At 47.8% G+C, this 18,013-nt stretch overlaps 1 protein-coding gene across 1 annotated transcript in view; it reads left to right on the forward strand.

The window, feature by feature from the left end:
- Nucleotides 1–17,542, forward strand: part of LOC146191495 (glutamate-gated chloride channel subunit beta-like) — a 34,047-nt gene extending 16,505 nt beyond the window's left edge. Inside the window, exons 4-7 of the mRNA XM_084599962.1 lie at nt 237–319; nt 2,352–2,516; nt 10,130–10,440; nt 17,234–17,542. Of these exons, the coding sequence (XP_084456088.1) occupies nt 237–319; nt 2,352–2,516; nt 10,130–10,440; nt 17,234–17,542 (868 nt within the window). The remainder of the gene's footprint in view (nt 1–236; nt 320–2,351; nt 2,517–10,129; nt 10,441–17,233) is intronic.
- The last annotated feature ends 471 nt before the right edge of the window (nt 17,543–18,013 follow it).

The following is an 18,013-nucleotide window of genomic DNA, read 5'->3' on the forward strand; positions in this document are numbered from 1 at the left end:
GATAAAATAAAAATAATAGGCTATATTTCGTGCTTTTTTAACCGAAATGTCGCACTGCTGATTGCAAACCCACGTCTCCGGCTAAGTTTTCCGCCAAACACTTTCGACGGAGCGTTAAAGCTGTTTTCTGCTGTTGTTTTTGGCTTTCTTCTTCGTGCTTCCAGCCATCACAAGCATTCTGTAGCTGTTTATTTCTTTTTCTTTTCACTTATTTCTGGGCGCGTTTTCTTTTTCAGGCTGCATTTTGCTGTGTGCTGCAACATTGACTTCGCTTACTATCCCTTCGATGTGCACGTGTGCGACATGTCCATCGTAAATGGTAAGACAGTAATCGTAGACCTTCAATTAAATATGGAATAAAATAATGGGTTAATAAATATTTTTCTCTGTAATAGTTATTCAGCAGACTTTCATAGTAACCAGATCGACAGAAGAGAGCCCCCTTTTGAATACTAGCACAATTTCAATGAAAGCAGTATACTTTCGTATCTTTATTACATCAACCTTGTCAACCCGCCAAAGATTTTTATCAATGTAATTTTTTCGTGCAATAAAACACTGCTGCAGGAATGGTTAGAGTATTCATCCCTCTTACCTGTAATTTAGAAGAGAATTCATAAAAGCAGGCACAATTTGAAAGAGTAAAACAGAAGCATTATTGCTTGCGGAGTTCGTCGATGAGGGAACAGATTTTTACTTTTTTTACCAATAACTGCTCATTCGACGTTCCAAAGTCTAATTAGTTTACGGTAATTATTTAGCCATCGAAGTGTCAGAGTTAAGTGAAGCTTCAGATAGAACACCGAGGAGCATCAAATGGAACGCCAAATGCTTAACTTTTTGAATTTTTTTTATTGCGAACATATTTTTTTCTTCTTGGCCTGTAAAAAAAGCGCTGGAAACCCAGGAACTCGCATGATTACAGTCCTTCGTCTCGTTAAGGAAGCGAAGGGCAAACGACAGCCACCAAGCACGACGGGGTCAAAGCACGCGCCCTTGCACCAGGCGGCTTTGTCTAGAGAGCGAGCAGGACAGCGTACTCTGGAAGAAACCTTCGTTACCGAACTTTTCCCCGTTAGAGGCCTCCTATGCCGCTGTTTTCGAAGATCATGTCGTATACTATGTTATGTAAACGTGAATTCATTAATTTGCTCCATTTAATCAAGCTCGAATTCACATTTTATTCCCCAAGAAATGCACTAACCTTTCTTACAAGCCATTGCCATTTGCGTGAAAAGCCGGTATATTGCCGCTGCTGCTTTGTTGTTTGTCTTACTGCACCCTGCATGCATCTTGTATAGCTCAGACAAATGAAAATAGTATCGCTATGCGTTATTTTTCACATTTATTTTTACTTTTAAGTTTCTCCAACGCTGTTTGTCATCTATGATTAAAGATCACTTCCCGCCTAAATAGATTGCATAACTCAGAAAAACATTAGTTATCCAAACAGAGGCATTACTATTAATTCTCTAGAAGCATGCAGTAATCTTACAAACCGTGACGGTGATTTAAAGTTGCAACATAAAAGAGTAAGAATTTGTTATATAAATATAATTGAGGTATCGCGGACTAATTCTTGTTTTTTAAAGGTTCTATACGCTTTAATCCCACAGCAAAATTAGATTACCGGTGAGAATAAAATTTACCCGCATTAATATGTCGAACTGCGCCGAACCGATAAGCTAGAACTGTAATTAACTACGCCCTCTAGCTAAATAAAAAGCCACTCGATCAGTTGCCATATGAAAATAACTATTTTTTTTTTTCCACAAAATAATTAAGCTGTTGATTAGCTTGGCTGAGAGTGGATATAAGCACAAAGTGGTTTTTATTTAATTTAGCTTTGTTTTGCCGCGTATTCCCATGCTCAGCTAAGTACTTAACGGGTATTTTAGACTTTTGGTAGAATTAAGGACGCCTATTTAAAGTCTTTAGTGCATTTTTATCAGAGGAGATGAAGACGATGACACCCCCTAAACGCACAGTGAAATATTGGCAGCTTAGCAGTGAACAAACCGGCAACCGAAAAAAAGGAACGATACGATACAGTGCAATAAAAAATAAAGGAGATAGCATAATAGTCTAACGCAGTGGCTAGTGACTTTTTCTATGTTTGAAATCCACTTGTGGCGAGCAGTTCCTTTTTTTTCTATATTTTTGTTAACGGTTGATCCAAGAAGATTCAGATCCACCTCTGCGAAGTCCAAGAATGGGAATAGTAATGCTGTTACAAACGAAGCATGCTCTAGGAAGAATCTGCGAGTCAGTTATGTGCGGAATTTGTACATGACGACCGAAAGTGGTTAGGCTTCTTTTTACAAGGTTTCGCCATCCTCCTGTGTTTTTAGTGGACAGCGACGACCACCAGTCCATCTTACGCTGGATCGGAGATGACCAAAGCCCATTCCGGGTCTCCGAAAAGAGCATCCATTTCAATCCGAATGATTTCAGCGAGGGAACGTTCACGTTCCTCGGACTACTGCCGCTGTTCGTGGTGGACGACTTGCCCGGAGGTACGAGAACGCCTACCCTCTCCTCACACAAAGCACGGGCCGGCGTTATTATCACAGCGGCGTGCAAAGTCGTGGCATCTGAAATTTTAGCAGTTATATTCCGGACCTATGGGCGCCTATATCACTCCAGTGGTTTATTTTTTCTTTATTTTATTTGGGAATGGGAGAGGGGGAGGGGGAGGTCGCTGAACGAGAGGGCATGATCGGGTGCATACCCTATAGGTTCAGCCAGCACCTGTGAAGCGTCTAATCCCTAGCCAAATATACGAATGCAAATCGTTTGCATACAAGCAGCTTCATATATTCATGCAGCTCTAGGTCACTATATCTATGTATGATGCAGCTTGTTTTGTTTGCAAGCTGTCTTGTACTCGTGTTATATGCGCTTCTCGTGGCGCTGGTCGTGGGTGCAACCACCTCCTCCGGATCCACGCAGCTGAAAACGGCTAAGCTCAATAAGCCTGACTTCTTACGGGTCATTATTGCCCACTACGAACAAGTTCAAGGAAACACCAAACGTTAACGAGAAATGTTAAATCCGTAGTCATGCTTTTAGGGTTTGGCAGCATGGCATTCATTTTACTGGTATTGAAAAGGTATGCAGAATGCATGGCATTTAAGAAAGGCGCAGTCAGTTGACACGTGAAGGCATGCCCTGCCTTTGGCGTTTTGCGGACAGACGTCGATGATAAGCTACTTCTCCCTCCCGCGCCCCCCGAAGAAGAGGAAAGAAACCTGTCTATTCTTGACGAAGGCTTATACGATGACGACAGTGGTTCGTGTCACTTGCGGCGAAAGAGCTGATCGACATTAATGCAGCGTTCTTTCTTTTTTAGTTACTTATCGAACTCAGTGTTCACCATTACGCTTGCCTTTATGAGGTCATAACAACGTGTGCAGCTGAAAGTTAATAAGCAAATGGCTAACTCAGGGACTCGGGCAGTGCTCTTTCGTGTAGCTATAACGATAACCAAACAGCGCACAGTGAATGATGTGGCAAACTTTCCAGACACGAAACGCTGTCGGAAAAAGCGACATCGTTGGACCTCGGGCTTACGTATTTGTGTTGGCATCAGTCGTTTGTATAACCCCGACTTCGATGGATAGCGAAATACAGGAACGTAATTACTGTTAGGAAGAAAATAGTTAGGCCGCATGCGGCCGTTGACACTTAGCCGCTTTATTAGACAGACCGCGGTGGCCTCTGAAGTTCGCGAAGGTCAACTGCAAGTAGTGCCGACTTTTTTCTGTTTATTTTTTTGTTCCTGGCCTATTGTTAGGTCTGCTTAGACTAGACATTCGCTTCGCTCTAATAACATCAGCCAGACGCTTCGTATTCATCGACATAGCACCTATAGTGTTTGTTTGCTGTGCAGAGCGCTGTGACCCTTTACCAACCGGCGGGCCAACGAACGCTTATGACTGAGTGACGCAGGGCGGATGAAACAGGATTGCCCTTTGGCACATAATTAATACCTCGTCTTGCTCTGAGACTGAAAGCAGGGGTCGCCATCATCCGCTTATAGATATCAAGACATTGGCCAGCGGCCTAACAATTCTTATTGATTTAATATCCCACGGACGGTATTTTCTACATGGTATGTCACGTGACTTTCCTCGGGGCTAGTTGCGGCACAACTTTATCTTATTTTTCACTATATAGTGCACGAGTCTGTCAATTGGTGCTAAGCGACAGTCAAACAAAAGTATTTGAGGGACACTTACTAAATAGATAGCTGTATTTATTGATAGGAAAGGCAGAGACACTTTAACCGCCTTTAAGCGTATGATGTGAAAGCGTTATTGTCTGTCGTTTACCGGATAGCCTGGCGGATCCTCTTTCACGTACACATGTTTTGAAGCTCACCCAATCAGTAATTCCTTAACTCGTGCCTGTATCATCTTTCGCACACTCAGCATGCAGTAGTAAAATGCCATATTTTGTGAAAGACCACCCGACACGAATATAAAACCTCGCTTTGGCCAAGCGATACTAACATACCTGCGCGGCCGCGTCTCTGACTCTGTATCCGATGTTCCCAGACGGCTCGCTCGATTTTCATCTAAAACACAAAAAGCTTGAGTTTGTAGCACCTGCCAACTCAACCATGTCATGTGGTCTCGTGACGTCACACAAAGTGCTGACCAATCAGTGCACGACCCACTCCTCTGTCCACACCTACCATTATTATCTGGAAAAAACTAAAGTGAAATCGCTTAAGTGCAATGGAAAGTCAACTTCGGGAAGCGAGCAAAGAGTTCGCGAAGTTTTCGCGGCCTGTCGAACAGGTAGTATCAAAGAGCAAAAACGCCCACGCTTACATGAATCATAAGCACTTCGCCTTGATTACGCCGACTGTACTGACTGCGCTATCAGTCATGATGTCATCCAGTATATCCGCTGATAAAGCCTGCTCACGACACAGCGAGGGCAAAGCAGCACAGCACGAGGCGTGTTGCCACTCCGCCAACTATCTGACATCAGAGGTCGCCATCATCTTCATATTTTGCTGCCCCCTTAAAGACTTAAATGGCATTACACAAAAAAAAACGATGATGTAAAACATAGATGGTCGCTGGTAGCGAACGAAAGTCACCGGACCTCAAACAGTTTTAACACAAAGATGTGGTAACAAAAACGACGAACAGGCGTATTCCCGAAGGCTTTGAGATCTCCGCGAACGTTTTAATGTGCATAGATTACAACATTTCTTGTTGGTACCAGCAGGGGAACATCATCCGTTGGGGTCATATATTTTTAAATTTACGTGAAGCTCGGGCAACCAAGCTTTTTCTCGTTTGTGGTCGTTGAAGCGGGCGAGAATATTTATTGTCTACATTCTGTTCTGTGCGATTGTGGTACTATACGATACATGTAAAACATCTGGTCTCCCAACTTTTCGCGCGGTATTTGTAAAGCAACAACGCTACAAGTAACACTCATGATCATCCGCATCACCAACAGTCGGCGTAGCATGCGCAAAGAGGACACACTAAAACTAGTTAGAAACCTGGTAGTGAGCCGAATTATGTACAGGCTACCCTACCAGTGCCTCAACAAGAGCAAAATACATTAAGCGGATGCCCTGCTACGCAAAGCGTATAAAACAGCGCTCCGACTACCGCGCAACACGTCGACAAAAAAACTCATGGCACTTGGGTTGCAAAACACATTCGCAAAGCTAAACGAAGCACAGCTTGAGTCGCAAAAACTCAGGCTGCTGCAGACAACGACTGGACTAGCGCTCTTACAGAGACTCGGATACCGCGAGCAGATGCGAGAAATAGCGAGGACGGAAACGATCCCCGACGAACTTCGCAAGTCCCTCAAGGTAGCTCCAATCCCAAGATATATGGACTCCAACCTCCACCGAGGCAGAAAAGAAGCAAGGACTGAATTCATTCAGGAAACATACGCTAAACAAGACACGACCATGTATGCAGACCCGTCCTCGAGAGGAGGATACAACAAAATTGCGGTGGCCACGGTGGTCGATTCGTCTCTATGCGAAGTGACCAGCGCCTCTATGCGACATTGCACGGTAGCAGAGGCTGAGGAAGTAGCCGTTGCTCTAGCGGTGGCGGAGGGTTATAGAACCGGTTGGTCGCTAACGATACTCACGGACTCTCAAACAGCCTATCGAAATTACATGAATGGTAGGATAGGCCGTCACGCACTCCGTATACTCCTCGAAGCGAGCGACAAAATTAAAAACCACGAAGAAAACAAGACCACACACAAAATTGTGGGTACCGGAGCACATGGGGGTGGCAGGGAACCAAGAGGCTGACAGGATAGCTCGAGCATACACTACTTTCCGAGCATCCGACGAGTCCACGGAACTTTTGCTAGGTTCCAAGGTATACTCGGTCATACTAGAAACCTATAGAGGCAGAAGAACGCGATATCCCCCACCGCACAGTTCTCTCCACAGAGAGGAAGGTATCATTTGGAGACAATTACAGACAGGTTCATACCCAAACCTGCACATACTAAACAAAACACCTTACCATATACGCGGGCAGATGTCCGTGGTGCGACGAAAAACCCACACTGTATCATATCACATGGACCTGTCAAAACATATACGTGGTCCTCAAAATTCGAAACACTAGTGCGGAGCAATGGGAGACTCTGCTGTACAGCGACCGCTGTGAAGACCAGCAAGGTCTGGTACAGCGGGCTTAACGGGCGGCAGTGGCCAACGGAGTCCTGGACTGAGGGCAACCGACCATTGGGGTAGAAGTGGACGAGGTCGACGGAGAAGACTCCAAGGGATGCAACAAGGAGACATTCTGAAGACGCCCCAAAAAACCACCAAAATAATATAGGGCTAAATAAAGCTTTTCCTTCCTTCCTTCCTTCCTTCCTTCCTTCCTTCCTTCCTTCCTTCCTTCCTTCCTTCCTTCCTTCCTTCCTTCCTTCCTTCCTTCCTTCCTTCCTTCCTTCCTTCCTTCCTTCCTTCCTTCCTTCCTTCCTTCCTTCCTTCCTTCCTTCCTTCCTTCCTTCCTTCCTTCCTTCCTTCCTTCCTTCCTTCCTTCCTTCCTTCCTTCCTTCCTTCCTTCCTTCCTTCCTTCCTTCCTTCCTTCCTTCCTTCCTTCCTTCCTTCCTTCCTTCCTTCCTTCCTTCCTTCCTTCCTTCCTTCCTTCCTTCCTTCCTTCCTTCCTTCCTTCCTTCCTTCCTTCCTTCCTTCCTTCCTTCCTTCCTTCCTTCCTTCCTTCCTTCCTTCCTTCCTTCCTTCCTTCCTTCCTTCCTTCCTTCCTTCCTTCCTTCCTTCCTTCCTTCCTTCCTTCCTTCCTTCCTTCCTTCCTTCCTTCCTTCCTTCCTTCCTTCCTTCCTTCCTTCCTTCCTTCCTTCCTTCCTTCCTTCCTTCCTTCCTTCCTTCCTTCCTTCCTTCCTTCCTTCCTTCCTTCCTTCCTTCCTTCCTTCCTTCCTTCCTTCCTTCCTTCCTTCCTTCCTTCCTTCCTTCCTTCCTTCCTTCCTTCCTTCCTTCCTTCCTTCCTTCCTTCCTTCCTTCCTTCCTTCCTTCCTTCCTTCCTTCCTTCCTTCCTTCCTTCCTTCCTTCCTTCCTTCCTTCCTTCCTTCCTTCCTTCCTTCCTTCCTTCCTTCCTTCCTTCCTTCCTTCCTTCCTTCCTTCCTTCCTTCCTTCCTTCCTTCCTTCCTTCCTTCCTTCCTTCCTTCCTTCCTTCCTTCCTTCCTTCCGGTACTGTTATACAGGAACCCAAACTGTCTCACTATGATATATATCCGGCTTTCTTTGCTTATCCCTGCTGCATGTCCAATCCGCCTCCAGCTGCGTCTATTGGCTCATATGTCATCGCCATTAACTCAGCATCCCAATCAGTGGAGTAACCAAACATATTTCCAGGGGTGGTGGTGGTGGTGGTGGAAAGCATTTATTACAAAAGGAGAGGTTGCTTGGAGAGCCACCCCTAGTGGGCCGCTCCCCTTACAATACTAGGTAGAGTCCCTTATTCCGGGACTCCATTGGTCTGGGCCGCCACACGAGCTCGCTGGACCAGTGCTTGTTGTGCCGCTAGATCCAGGCAGCCGAGCAGGGCCGCCTCTCAGTCCTCTCGGGCAGGGGGAGGATTTATCTGGCAGGCACAGACCATGTGAAAGGTGTCAGCCACCTCCCCACAGAAAGGGCAGAGGCCAGAAAAGGAAGAGTCGAAATGTTTGAGTACTGCCGGGCTGAGTAGAGTATAAGTAAAAAGTCTAAGAAGTATTCTTTCGCCCGCTTTCCCTAGCCCTTTGAGTGGAGCCGGATACTGACGGTGCGAGTCCCGGTAATAGGCACAGATTTCTTGAAAAGTTAAGAGAGGATGTGTGTACTGGTCCACATTAGTAGGGTCTACGCCGGGGGCCCGGTTAGTGAGTGCGAAGGCGGCCGAGTTGGCGGCCTCATTCCCTAGTAGGCCCTGGTGGCCTGGAGTTCAAATGAGAAATCGGGTCTGGGGATCCTGATCCCGAGCTGCTCTATGAAGTATTACTTGCGCTGTGGGCGTTATCCAGCCCAGCTCATAATTCCGATAGGACCCTCGCGAGTCGGATAGAATCAATTTAGATTGAGGGTGGGAGGCAGCCAGGGCGACTGCTACCTCCTCCGCGTGGGTTGCGCTAGGGAGTTGAATTCTTTATTCGACTCCATATTCGACTTATTCGACTTTATTCTCCACTTGCGCAAGCATGATGAAGACATCCTGGAGGTTACTCTCCGCAAGATGATCAAGAGGGCGCTCGACCTCCCGATCTCTACCTCCAATGCGAGGCTCCTTGCATTGGGAGTGGTGAATACCTATCGGGAGCTACGCGAGGCGCACCTCACTAATCAATACACGCGTCTTGCCCAGACCGTGTCCGGTCGCCGCCTTTTGGACCGGCTACATATACAACACAACCATCACATTGAGGAAAAGGTACGAGTATTAGAGCTATGGAGAGGCACCCTCCGTGTTCGACCCCTTCCTACCAAAATGGACAGAGAAGACCACAACGGACAGCGTCAGGCGCAGGCGAATGCCCTGCACCGCCATTTGGCTCTAAACATAATGTTTTCTATGTGGATGTTGCAGGCCCGCACCATTCCAATGGAGGATGGTACACGGCTGCAGTCGTTCTCGAGGAAAGACAGGTGGGCGGCTTCAAGGGTTCTTATACGCTACCCGTCGAAAAATAAAAGGGCGCAAAGGAAACCGTAAGAAAAGGGGAGGGCCGGGCGCGCAGCGCTCAGAAAATTTCGAGGAATGTTCTCTACTAATCCCACTAATCATCGTGGATTATTATTTTATTAGTATTTTTATTATTTGACCTCATCCCTATTTACCATTTCACATACCCTACTAATGCTTTCATTAGTAATTGGATTACAGGAAAGAAAAGGCGCAGTATCTAGCTGTAGCGCACATCCTGAAGGCCCGGTTAGGCCTCGTGAAATAGTACATTCGCAATAATAGGGACGTATAAGCTCAGCCTTGAGGGTATCATATGATACTATAATTAAATGCATACTCATTAGCGTACAGTTGTAAAATAGAACTTTACGTGAGAGATCACACGGCATACATATAAACCCTGCATGTTCCCAAACCATTGCAAGCATGTCCTACGTGCCCTAGCTGGTAGCATCTCTCTCTCTCTCTCAAAACCTTATCTTGGACAGAGTGCAAACATTTTTTTCTCAAGAGATTTCGGCGACATTAAATTTACGTTACACGCCATGTCTTAATCACTATTATCCCAAACGTGACGTCACGTTTGACATGGAGCGTTTATTTATTTTTTTTTTATTTATTGCGCGCTCTTGAAATAAGCTCCCGCGGGAGTCCATGTGGCTGTGACGCCGTGACCTTGTTGACCAACTAGCATGTGTGCGAAAGAACGGCAACCACAACGCCGATGCGTGGTTTTCTGCAACAAGGTACCTTTACGACATCGCGTAAGAAGATGCATCAAGTTAACTGACGCTTGGTAGATACGAGCACGCGGCTCCAGCGAACAGGTGCAAATGGTCAAAGCTCAAAAAAGTATCATCGGCAGCGAATGGCATTCAGCCGCACACTTAGCTGTTGCAACTGCGCGCCCGTCGCCTTACCGAAACGATTCCACGCAGGCAAGCGGCGTACGCGGCTTGTGGTGCGGGCGGCGTTCCGGCGCCAGCTTCTGACCGTGCTCATGGATCCGCTGGGGCCGAGCGTGCTCCCAGTGCTCCTGTCGTGGGTGGGATTCTGGCTGGATGCCCAGCAAACCGTGCCCCGGACGGCGCTCATGGCACTCGCCTTCGTGGTGCTGGAACACCAGCAAGTCAGCCACCAGATACTCAGGGCGCAGGACCACCAGCTGCGCTCCATCGATGTCTGGTACCTGGTGTGCCGGTGCTTCATTATCGCCGCGCTCCTTCAATACGTCCTAATACTGAACACGGTGAGTGCAGCTCTGCTGATTTGTTTCCTGTAGATATCAAGCAGAATAATAGTTGGTTCACAAGAAAGGAAAGGTGCAGTATCTGCCACACTTGTCCTGTGTACACCTGAACCGCGCCGTAAGGGAAGGGAGGAAGGTGGGAGTGAAAGCGCAGAGAAAGAGGTGCCGTAGTGGAGGACTCCGGGGTAATTTCGACCGTTAATGTGATCTGACACAGCACAGGTTGGATTTTGGGAGGTGGTGAAGGGTGGCTGTGCCTGGTCCTACGGAGCTGGGACGATAGGTCCACACCGCTTGCGGCGGAGGCTAGCCAGCCACCGAATTTTTATCTGTTGTAGGCGTTCATTGCACCTGCCACCGCTTAGGTGGTGGACGACGGCTGTTGTTGCGGCGAGCGTCTTTCTCTCCCTCTTCTTTTTCTTTCTTCACTACTTTCTCCTGTACGCACGAGGCAGTGGAGGTGGCTCAGCTACATAGCCAGTAGCAGGCCCGTGCATTTTCTCTTCCTTCTTCCTACAGCCACAACAACAACAACAAGCATTAAACGCGGGCAACGCTTGTCCGCAGCCGGTTCCTTGTCGCTCTGTCGCGATGGATATATCCCCGCTTGCTCCAATGTAAACAGCGAAGTTTAGGTTCTCGAAGCTGTACAAATTATTGCAGTTATTGCAGCTTGCTTCGTGCGAAAACAAAGTAATCGATTTCACAACGAGTAGGTTCCATTATAAAATGTAATTACTAAGGACTTTACCATCTGAAGCAAGTAATCGATTACCTTCCAAATTACAGAAAAATGCAGAGTACCAATAATCAATTTGTAGTGCGTTACGGACAATTGCACTCATTAGCCATAGGGCGCACGCAGCAAACCGACCAAGCGTTCGAACTTTGCCCACGCGTCCATGTCTCGCGCGCAGATCAAAGTTCATGACAACGTTAACAAGGTGACCATATAGGTCATTTGGTTCTAATAGAACATATTGGACCAGCGAAAGACACGGGATTTAAACATTTTGAGTAAATCACAGTTGTTTTTCCAGCGTTGTCCCGTCTACTTCTTTTGAAGCGAAAGCTTCACAACGCCATGTAAAGCCAAGGTCACCGTGCCCGGTACCAGAGTCCTTCGATGCTTTTTTGAAGGACTCTGCCGGTACTGACAACTGCGCATGTGCCACTTCTTCTTCTTCTTGACGTCTTCCGAATCTTCTTGCTCCATTTGTCCAGCTTCTTCCTCTGTAAATAAAGAGCTTTACCTAGTGGTGGTGGCAGTGGTGGTAGAAACATTTATTGCCAATATTACAGATGGTGGGAGCACAGCCCCCTACATGGCATTTGAGAGCTCCCTCCGTGTACGGAGGGCCCTCTTACAAAGCAAAGGAAAGCCCTTGGAGGGCTATCCGAGCTAGAGCACTGGTAATAATCGCAGGTATTGGTGAGTAGGTGCTCCCAGTAATCTAGGGCCACCTCTGGTGAAGGCGGATGTGGGAATGAGGGGCATGTGAGTAGTGTAACCTTCGTAATAAAGCTTTCGCTACACGCTAAATTTAATGAAGCAAAACCATCAGCAATTTTTATTGTGTCTTTGGCTGGTCCAGTATATTAGATTCTGATGAGAAAAATGACGACGATTACGGTACTTTCTATTGCGAAATTTGAGCGCAGCTCGTCAGCTGTTTCAGCTTTTCTATAGATTTAGGCAACTAATTCGAGCAAGACATATATGTACAATTACAGACAACTGGTTACGAGGGACAATGGTGACGGCGACGACGACGCGAAACCCAGGAACAGGCGCCAAAGAGCTTAATGCTGGAACGATGCCATTCGAGACATATTTTGAAAAGCGGTTTTTTTGTTTTTTTTACCGTGGTGAACTAGGTGTATATAAGCAAGCTACATCAAAATATGATGCTTTTCTCTGTGAGTGTGTGAATTCTCGGTTACTGCACATGTTACCCTGCAGTTCGGTGTGGGCGCTCGCATTATTCATGAATTATCTTTGCAGTGTGCACCATTTGTGGTCGCGTCTTCCACTTGAGCTGTGAAGCTTGCCTTTCATAATTGTTCCACACGAATGTAAAGGCGAAGTGTTGGTCACTTGTTTCTGTGGACACCTGAATCGCGCCGTAAGGGGAGGAAGGAAGGTGACAGTGAAAGTCCACTTGAGCTGTGAAGCGTGCCTTTCACAATTGGTTCACATGAATGGAAAGGCGCAGTATCTGTCTCACTCGTTTTCTGTGGACACAGCAACCGCGCCGTAAGGGAAGGAAGGAAGGTGGGAGTGAAAGTGGAGCTGGTTACGAGGGACAACGCTGACGCCGCCGCGAAACCCAGGAACGGGCGCCAAAGAGCTGCGCTCTAAAAAACGGCTGCGATGACCGAGTGGTCTGAATCGGCGAAAAGCGAAGCTGATCGCGCTGCCTCGTGTTCGAATCTGTATCGGCGTTATGAGTGGAAGTCTTCTTTCTCCTCTCCACTGCTGTGAGCACCGACCAAGTAACAAATGCCAGATTTTTATTCGCATGGTCGTTCTAATGCTAACCCATTAATAAATACAGCTGTAGCAGGCATTGTGCACGCCAATGTGCTCATACATTAATGACCGCATGGTTACCGATTTAGAGATCAAATCTCAGCGCTTTTATGGGCAAGCTGGCTCACTCCACCGTCAGGATTTCTCCGCGTATATTAGGAAGCTCTGGGGCCGTATTGTGCAAGTTGCATTTTGCCCTTGTCTTTTCTCTTGTAACTTTGTTATGGCAGGTGAACCTTGTGACCACAGTGCTTGTATTTTCGTCCAGCTACGACTGGCAGGCTCCGCGTTGCAATATTCTGGACTATCCAGTGACCGATTGGTAAAAGAAGCGAGAGGAAAATGTAGTAGAAGCTAGTCTTTGTTAGGTACGTTAGCGCTATCCTGACATTTAAAGCGAGTCTTTCGTGGCTCATCAGTGGCGTGGACAGAGCGTGTCGGCATGAACTGTCAATAATCCATTCCATGGGTAATTGATATAATAGTACCCCATTTGTTATCCAACCTAATTTGAGTGTCGCCAACTTAACGGTAACCTTATTTGGGTATGGCCAATTCTGGCATGTCCTCTAAGTTTGGATAGGCCACTTTGAAATTTGGCCCCATGGATCCGCAAATTTTGACCTCGCCAGAATTTGACCAAAACTGATGTCGAATAAGATTCTGTGACCTCACAAATTGGATGGGCCATCCCCGTTATTTGGCCCCCTGGACTCAAATTTTCACTTCGTCAGCACTTGCCCAATATCGTTGCCTAACCTAATTTGAGTACGGCCAGATAAGTGATGACCTTCAAATTGGAACGGTCTACCTCAAATTTTCGTCTTCTAGACCCTCAAACTTTGACCTCGTCAGAATTGGACAAACTCAATGTCTAACCTAATTCAAGTATGGCCAATGCAGTGGTGACCTCAAAGTCGGGATGAGACACTCCCAAAATTTGGCTCCCTAGATACTTACCTCGTCAGATTTTGACCGCAATCGGTGTCTAGCCTAATTCATCATCATCATCATCAGCCGGTATAACCCAATGCAAGGCGAAAGCCTCTCCCACATTCCTAAAATTAACGCGATTATGTTCTAGCTGCATCCACTTGACCTCTGTGAACTTATTGACCTCATCCGCCCGCATGACCCAATTCGAGTATGATAAGTTCAGTGGTAACCTCCGAACTTAGCTTAATGACGACTTCGAAGTTTAGGTGGTCCATTCCCAAAGTTCTGCCCCCTTAGACCACCAAAATTTGACTTCATTCGACCCGACCGTCAATGGCTGCGTTCAGATAGATGCGGACCGCAGTTAAATTGGTTCACAGGAAGGGAAAGGCGCAGTAACTGTCACACTTGCTCTGTGGACACCCCAACCGCGCCGTAAGGGAAGGGAGGAAGGTGGGTATGAAAGTGGAAAGAGAGAAAGAGGAGCCGTAGTGGAGGGCTACGGAGTAATTTCGACCACCTGGGGATCTTTAACGTGCGCTGACATCGCACAGCACACGGACGCCACTTCGTTTCGCCTCCATTGAAACGCAGACGCCGAGGCCGGGATTCGATCCCGGGAACTCCGGCACAGTAGTCGGGCGTCTTACCACTGCACCACCCCGGCGGACCGCAGAGGTGTCCGTAGGTTCCGCGATGTCAGTGCACAATCCCCAGCTGACCGAAATTACTCCGTAGCCCTCTACTACGGCGCCTCTTTCTCTCTTTTCACTTTCACACCCACCTTCCTCCCTTCCATTACGGCACTGTTGAGGTCTCCACACAAAAGTGTGACAGATACTGCGCCTTCCTTTTCCTGTAAATCAATTATCCCCTTACGACGCCTGGGGATCTTTAACGTGCGCTGACATCGCACATCACACGGACACCTCTTCGTTTCGCCTCCATCGAAACGCAGCCGCCGAGGTCGGGATCGAACCCGGGTACTCCGGCACAGTAGTCGGGCTTCTAATCCGGAGCCCTCCACTACGACTCCTCTTTCTCTCTATCCACTTTCACTCCCACCTTCCTCCATTCCTTACGACACGGTTCAGATGCCCACAGAAACAAGTGTGACAGATACTGCGCCTTTCCCTTCCTGTGAACCAATTAATAACTTACGACGCGGCTCAACTGTCCACCGAGAAGTGGCAGACACCGCGACTTTCCTTTCCTGTAAACCAATAAATAAATCCGAATTTGACCAAGAGAGAGAGAGAAAACTTTATTGTCGGGAATAGTCTTACTGAGTCTTAGTGTCTAACCTAATTTGAGTAGGCGAACTCAGTGGTGTCTTGCAATGTTAGGTAGGCCATCATGAAAATTTTGCCCCTGGACTCTCGGAATTTGATTTTATCTAAATATGACCAGACCTGCGGGGGCGACGAAGTGGTTAAGATGCCCGACTACTGTGCCGGAGCACCTGGGGTCGATCCTGACCGCCGGCGCCATTGTTTCGATGGAGGCGAAGCGAAGAGGCGTCCGTGTGCTGTGCGACGTCATTGCACGTTAAATATAGTAATAATAATGATAATAATAACAATATTAGTAAGAATAATTATAACTATAAATATTGTTATGGTCATAACATCAGGAAAGAAAAGCGCAGCCTCTGTCACACTTTTTCTGTGGACACCTGACCCGCTCCGTAAGTGTAGCTGATTGATTTATAGGAAGGGAAAGGCGCGGTAACTGTCTCACTTGTTTTCTGTGGACACCTCAACCGCGCCGTAAGGGAAGTGAGGAAGGTGGGAGTGAAAGTGGAAAGAGAGAAAGAGGAAGAGGAGCTGTAGTGGAGGGCTACGGAGTAATTTGTAGGGAGGAAAGTGCAAGTGAAAGCGGAGAGAGAAAGGTGTCTTGGTGGAGGGCTCCGGATTAATGTTGGCCACCTGGAGATCTTTAAAATGCACTGACCGTCCACAGCCCATGAACGCTTCGTTTCGCCTCCATCGAAACGCAGCCGTCGGCGCTCGGATTAAACCAGGCAGGGTACTCCAGCACAGTAGTCGGGCATCTTAACTACTGCACCTCCGCGGCAGGGCTTAAATGTCCCATAGGTGGAAACTACTCCGTAGAGGGCTACGACTCTTTCCACATTCCCCCCTCCTTCCTGTCTTCCCTTATGTCGCGGTTCAGGTGTCCACGAAAACAGCTGTGACAGATACTGTGTATTTCCTTTCCTGTAAACCAATTATTATTAAGTCATTAAGTCATTCAATAATTATTAAATTTGACCATTAGAAACGGAAACAACGACTGAGTAATGAAGCACGAAACTCGCACTGTTTTCGCATTTCTGCACGTAAGCATACTTGACTTCACCAATGTAATTTTTGTTTAGCACCGGGCGTAGTTGTAGTTACATTAACTATTCCTATATCCTCCCTCTTCCTTGATTTCGCTCTACCATATGGTGCCCCATGGCAACGGCGCCATACATAATTACCGACTCGCGAGGAGCCTGTCGGAACGTCAGACAAGACTGGACTCCCTTACTAGCCTATAAAATTTAGTTAAACTGCATACGGGATACGGACCCCGCACACCGCTACCTTATATGGGCCCCTGCTCATCAGGGTTTGGCAGGAAACGAGGCAGCAGACGCAGCCGCCCGCGCGCTCTCTCACCGGGCTGTTTTCTCCTCCCTACCCGATCAGGAACCCGATTTTAATCCGGCCTACTCCTTCAAAGATATCACGACTTACTATCAAAATTGTCATCGCCTTTATCCCAGCCCATGTAAAGGTCTCAAAAAGGCGGATGAGCGGCTTCTTCTCCGCCTTTTCACCAATACATTGCTGTGCCCGGCAGCCCTAAAACATTTTGACCCCTCCTTTAGTGGCAGCTGCACACACTGTGGAGCGGTGTCTTCTGACATCTATCACATGGTGTGGGCCTGCCCCTCCAACCCGGCTATTCCCCCCATCCCCAACCCAACCCGGGAGAACTGGGAGGCGGTCCTTCTCGGCTGCCACGACTTACAGGCCCAACAAGCCTTAGTCGGACGCGCCCGAGCGGCGGCAACCGCCACTGGGGTCCCCAACTAGGGACCTCCATCTAGTGCTTGTAAGGATCGGTCCCTTATGGGCCGATCCAAACATACCTCCTGGCCCTTGTGTAAATAAATGTTCTTACCACCACCACCACCCACATGATGGCACCGCTGCCTCACGGCGATCCTGGTGCTTCGTGGCTGTACAGCACGGAGGACCTAGCAGCGTCCTGTATTCCGCAACGCAGCCAGCTTAGTTATGAATCGCCACATCTCTCTCATTTCTTCCCAAGGCGGACAACTTCCAGACCCCCAATGCATCTCCCACCGCGACTGTTTCGCCGCCGCACAGTGCAGCCTTGGCAGGTGCTGCGTGTCCAGCGGCCTCCGGTTCACCCACGATGTCGCTACGATCTCCCGTGGCAGCAGCGGCGGGACTGGCACGCGTGGTGCGCCTCTCACCGCAGGAGACGGACAACGCGTGCAAAACGCTCTTCCCGGTCGCCTTCCTGTTAGCGGCACTGCTGTACGCCGCCGCTTTCGCCGGACCCCTTCTCACCTCTAAGAACTACGCCAAGCTGCCTATTCGCTGGGCGGAGTGAAGGCCCCCACCGCCAGCAATGAAACTTCGCTCCGCCTTACGGAAAATAGCTGTTTTCGGTGAACGCGGCTCGCCTACGCAAGAGTGTAAAGTGTTTCAAGAATCGAACATTCCTGTGCAAGTTCACCCCTGCTGACCACTTACATTCAGGAGACACTTATCGAGAGCAGAGTATACATATATTTTCAGCGCAGAAAGTCTCATTAAAATGATTCACATGATTCATTTCTGTAACCGCTTTTTTTTTATTACATGTACTCATTAACACAAGCTACAATGAAGCCTATCCAAGGTCGTCCGAAGTGCCGTTTTAATTCAAGAAAGTGGTAAAAACGAAAGGGCACGGGTACCTTCGTCAAGACACCTTCTATATTAACGCCGGGCAATCAATTTTTGCGAGTCACGTACTGTCCAACGGGCTGGTAATATCTGAAGCGCATTTCGGTAGCCTTCTCAAATTCAGCGCTCATAT

Source organism: Amblyomma maculatum, chromosome 4, assembly GCF_055883805.1.
Source record: "Amblyomma maculatum isolate TAMU_Amacu chromosome 4, ASM5588380v1, whole genome shotgun sequence".
NCBI classification, from domain to species: domain Eukaryota; kingdom Metazoa; phylum Arthropoda; class Arachnida; order Ixodida; family Ixodidae; genus Amblyomma; species Amblyomma maculatum.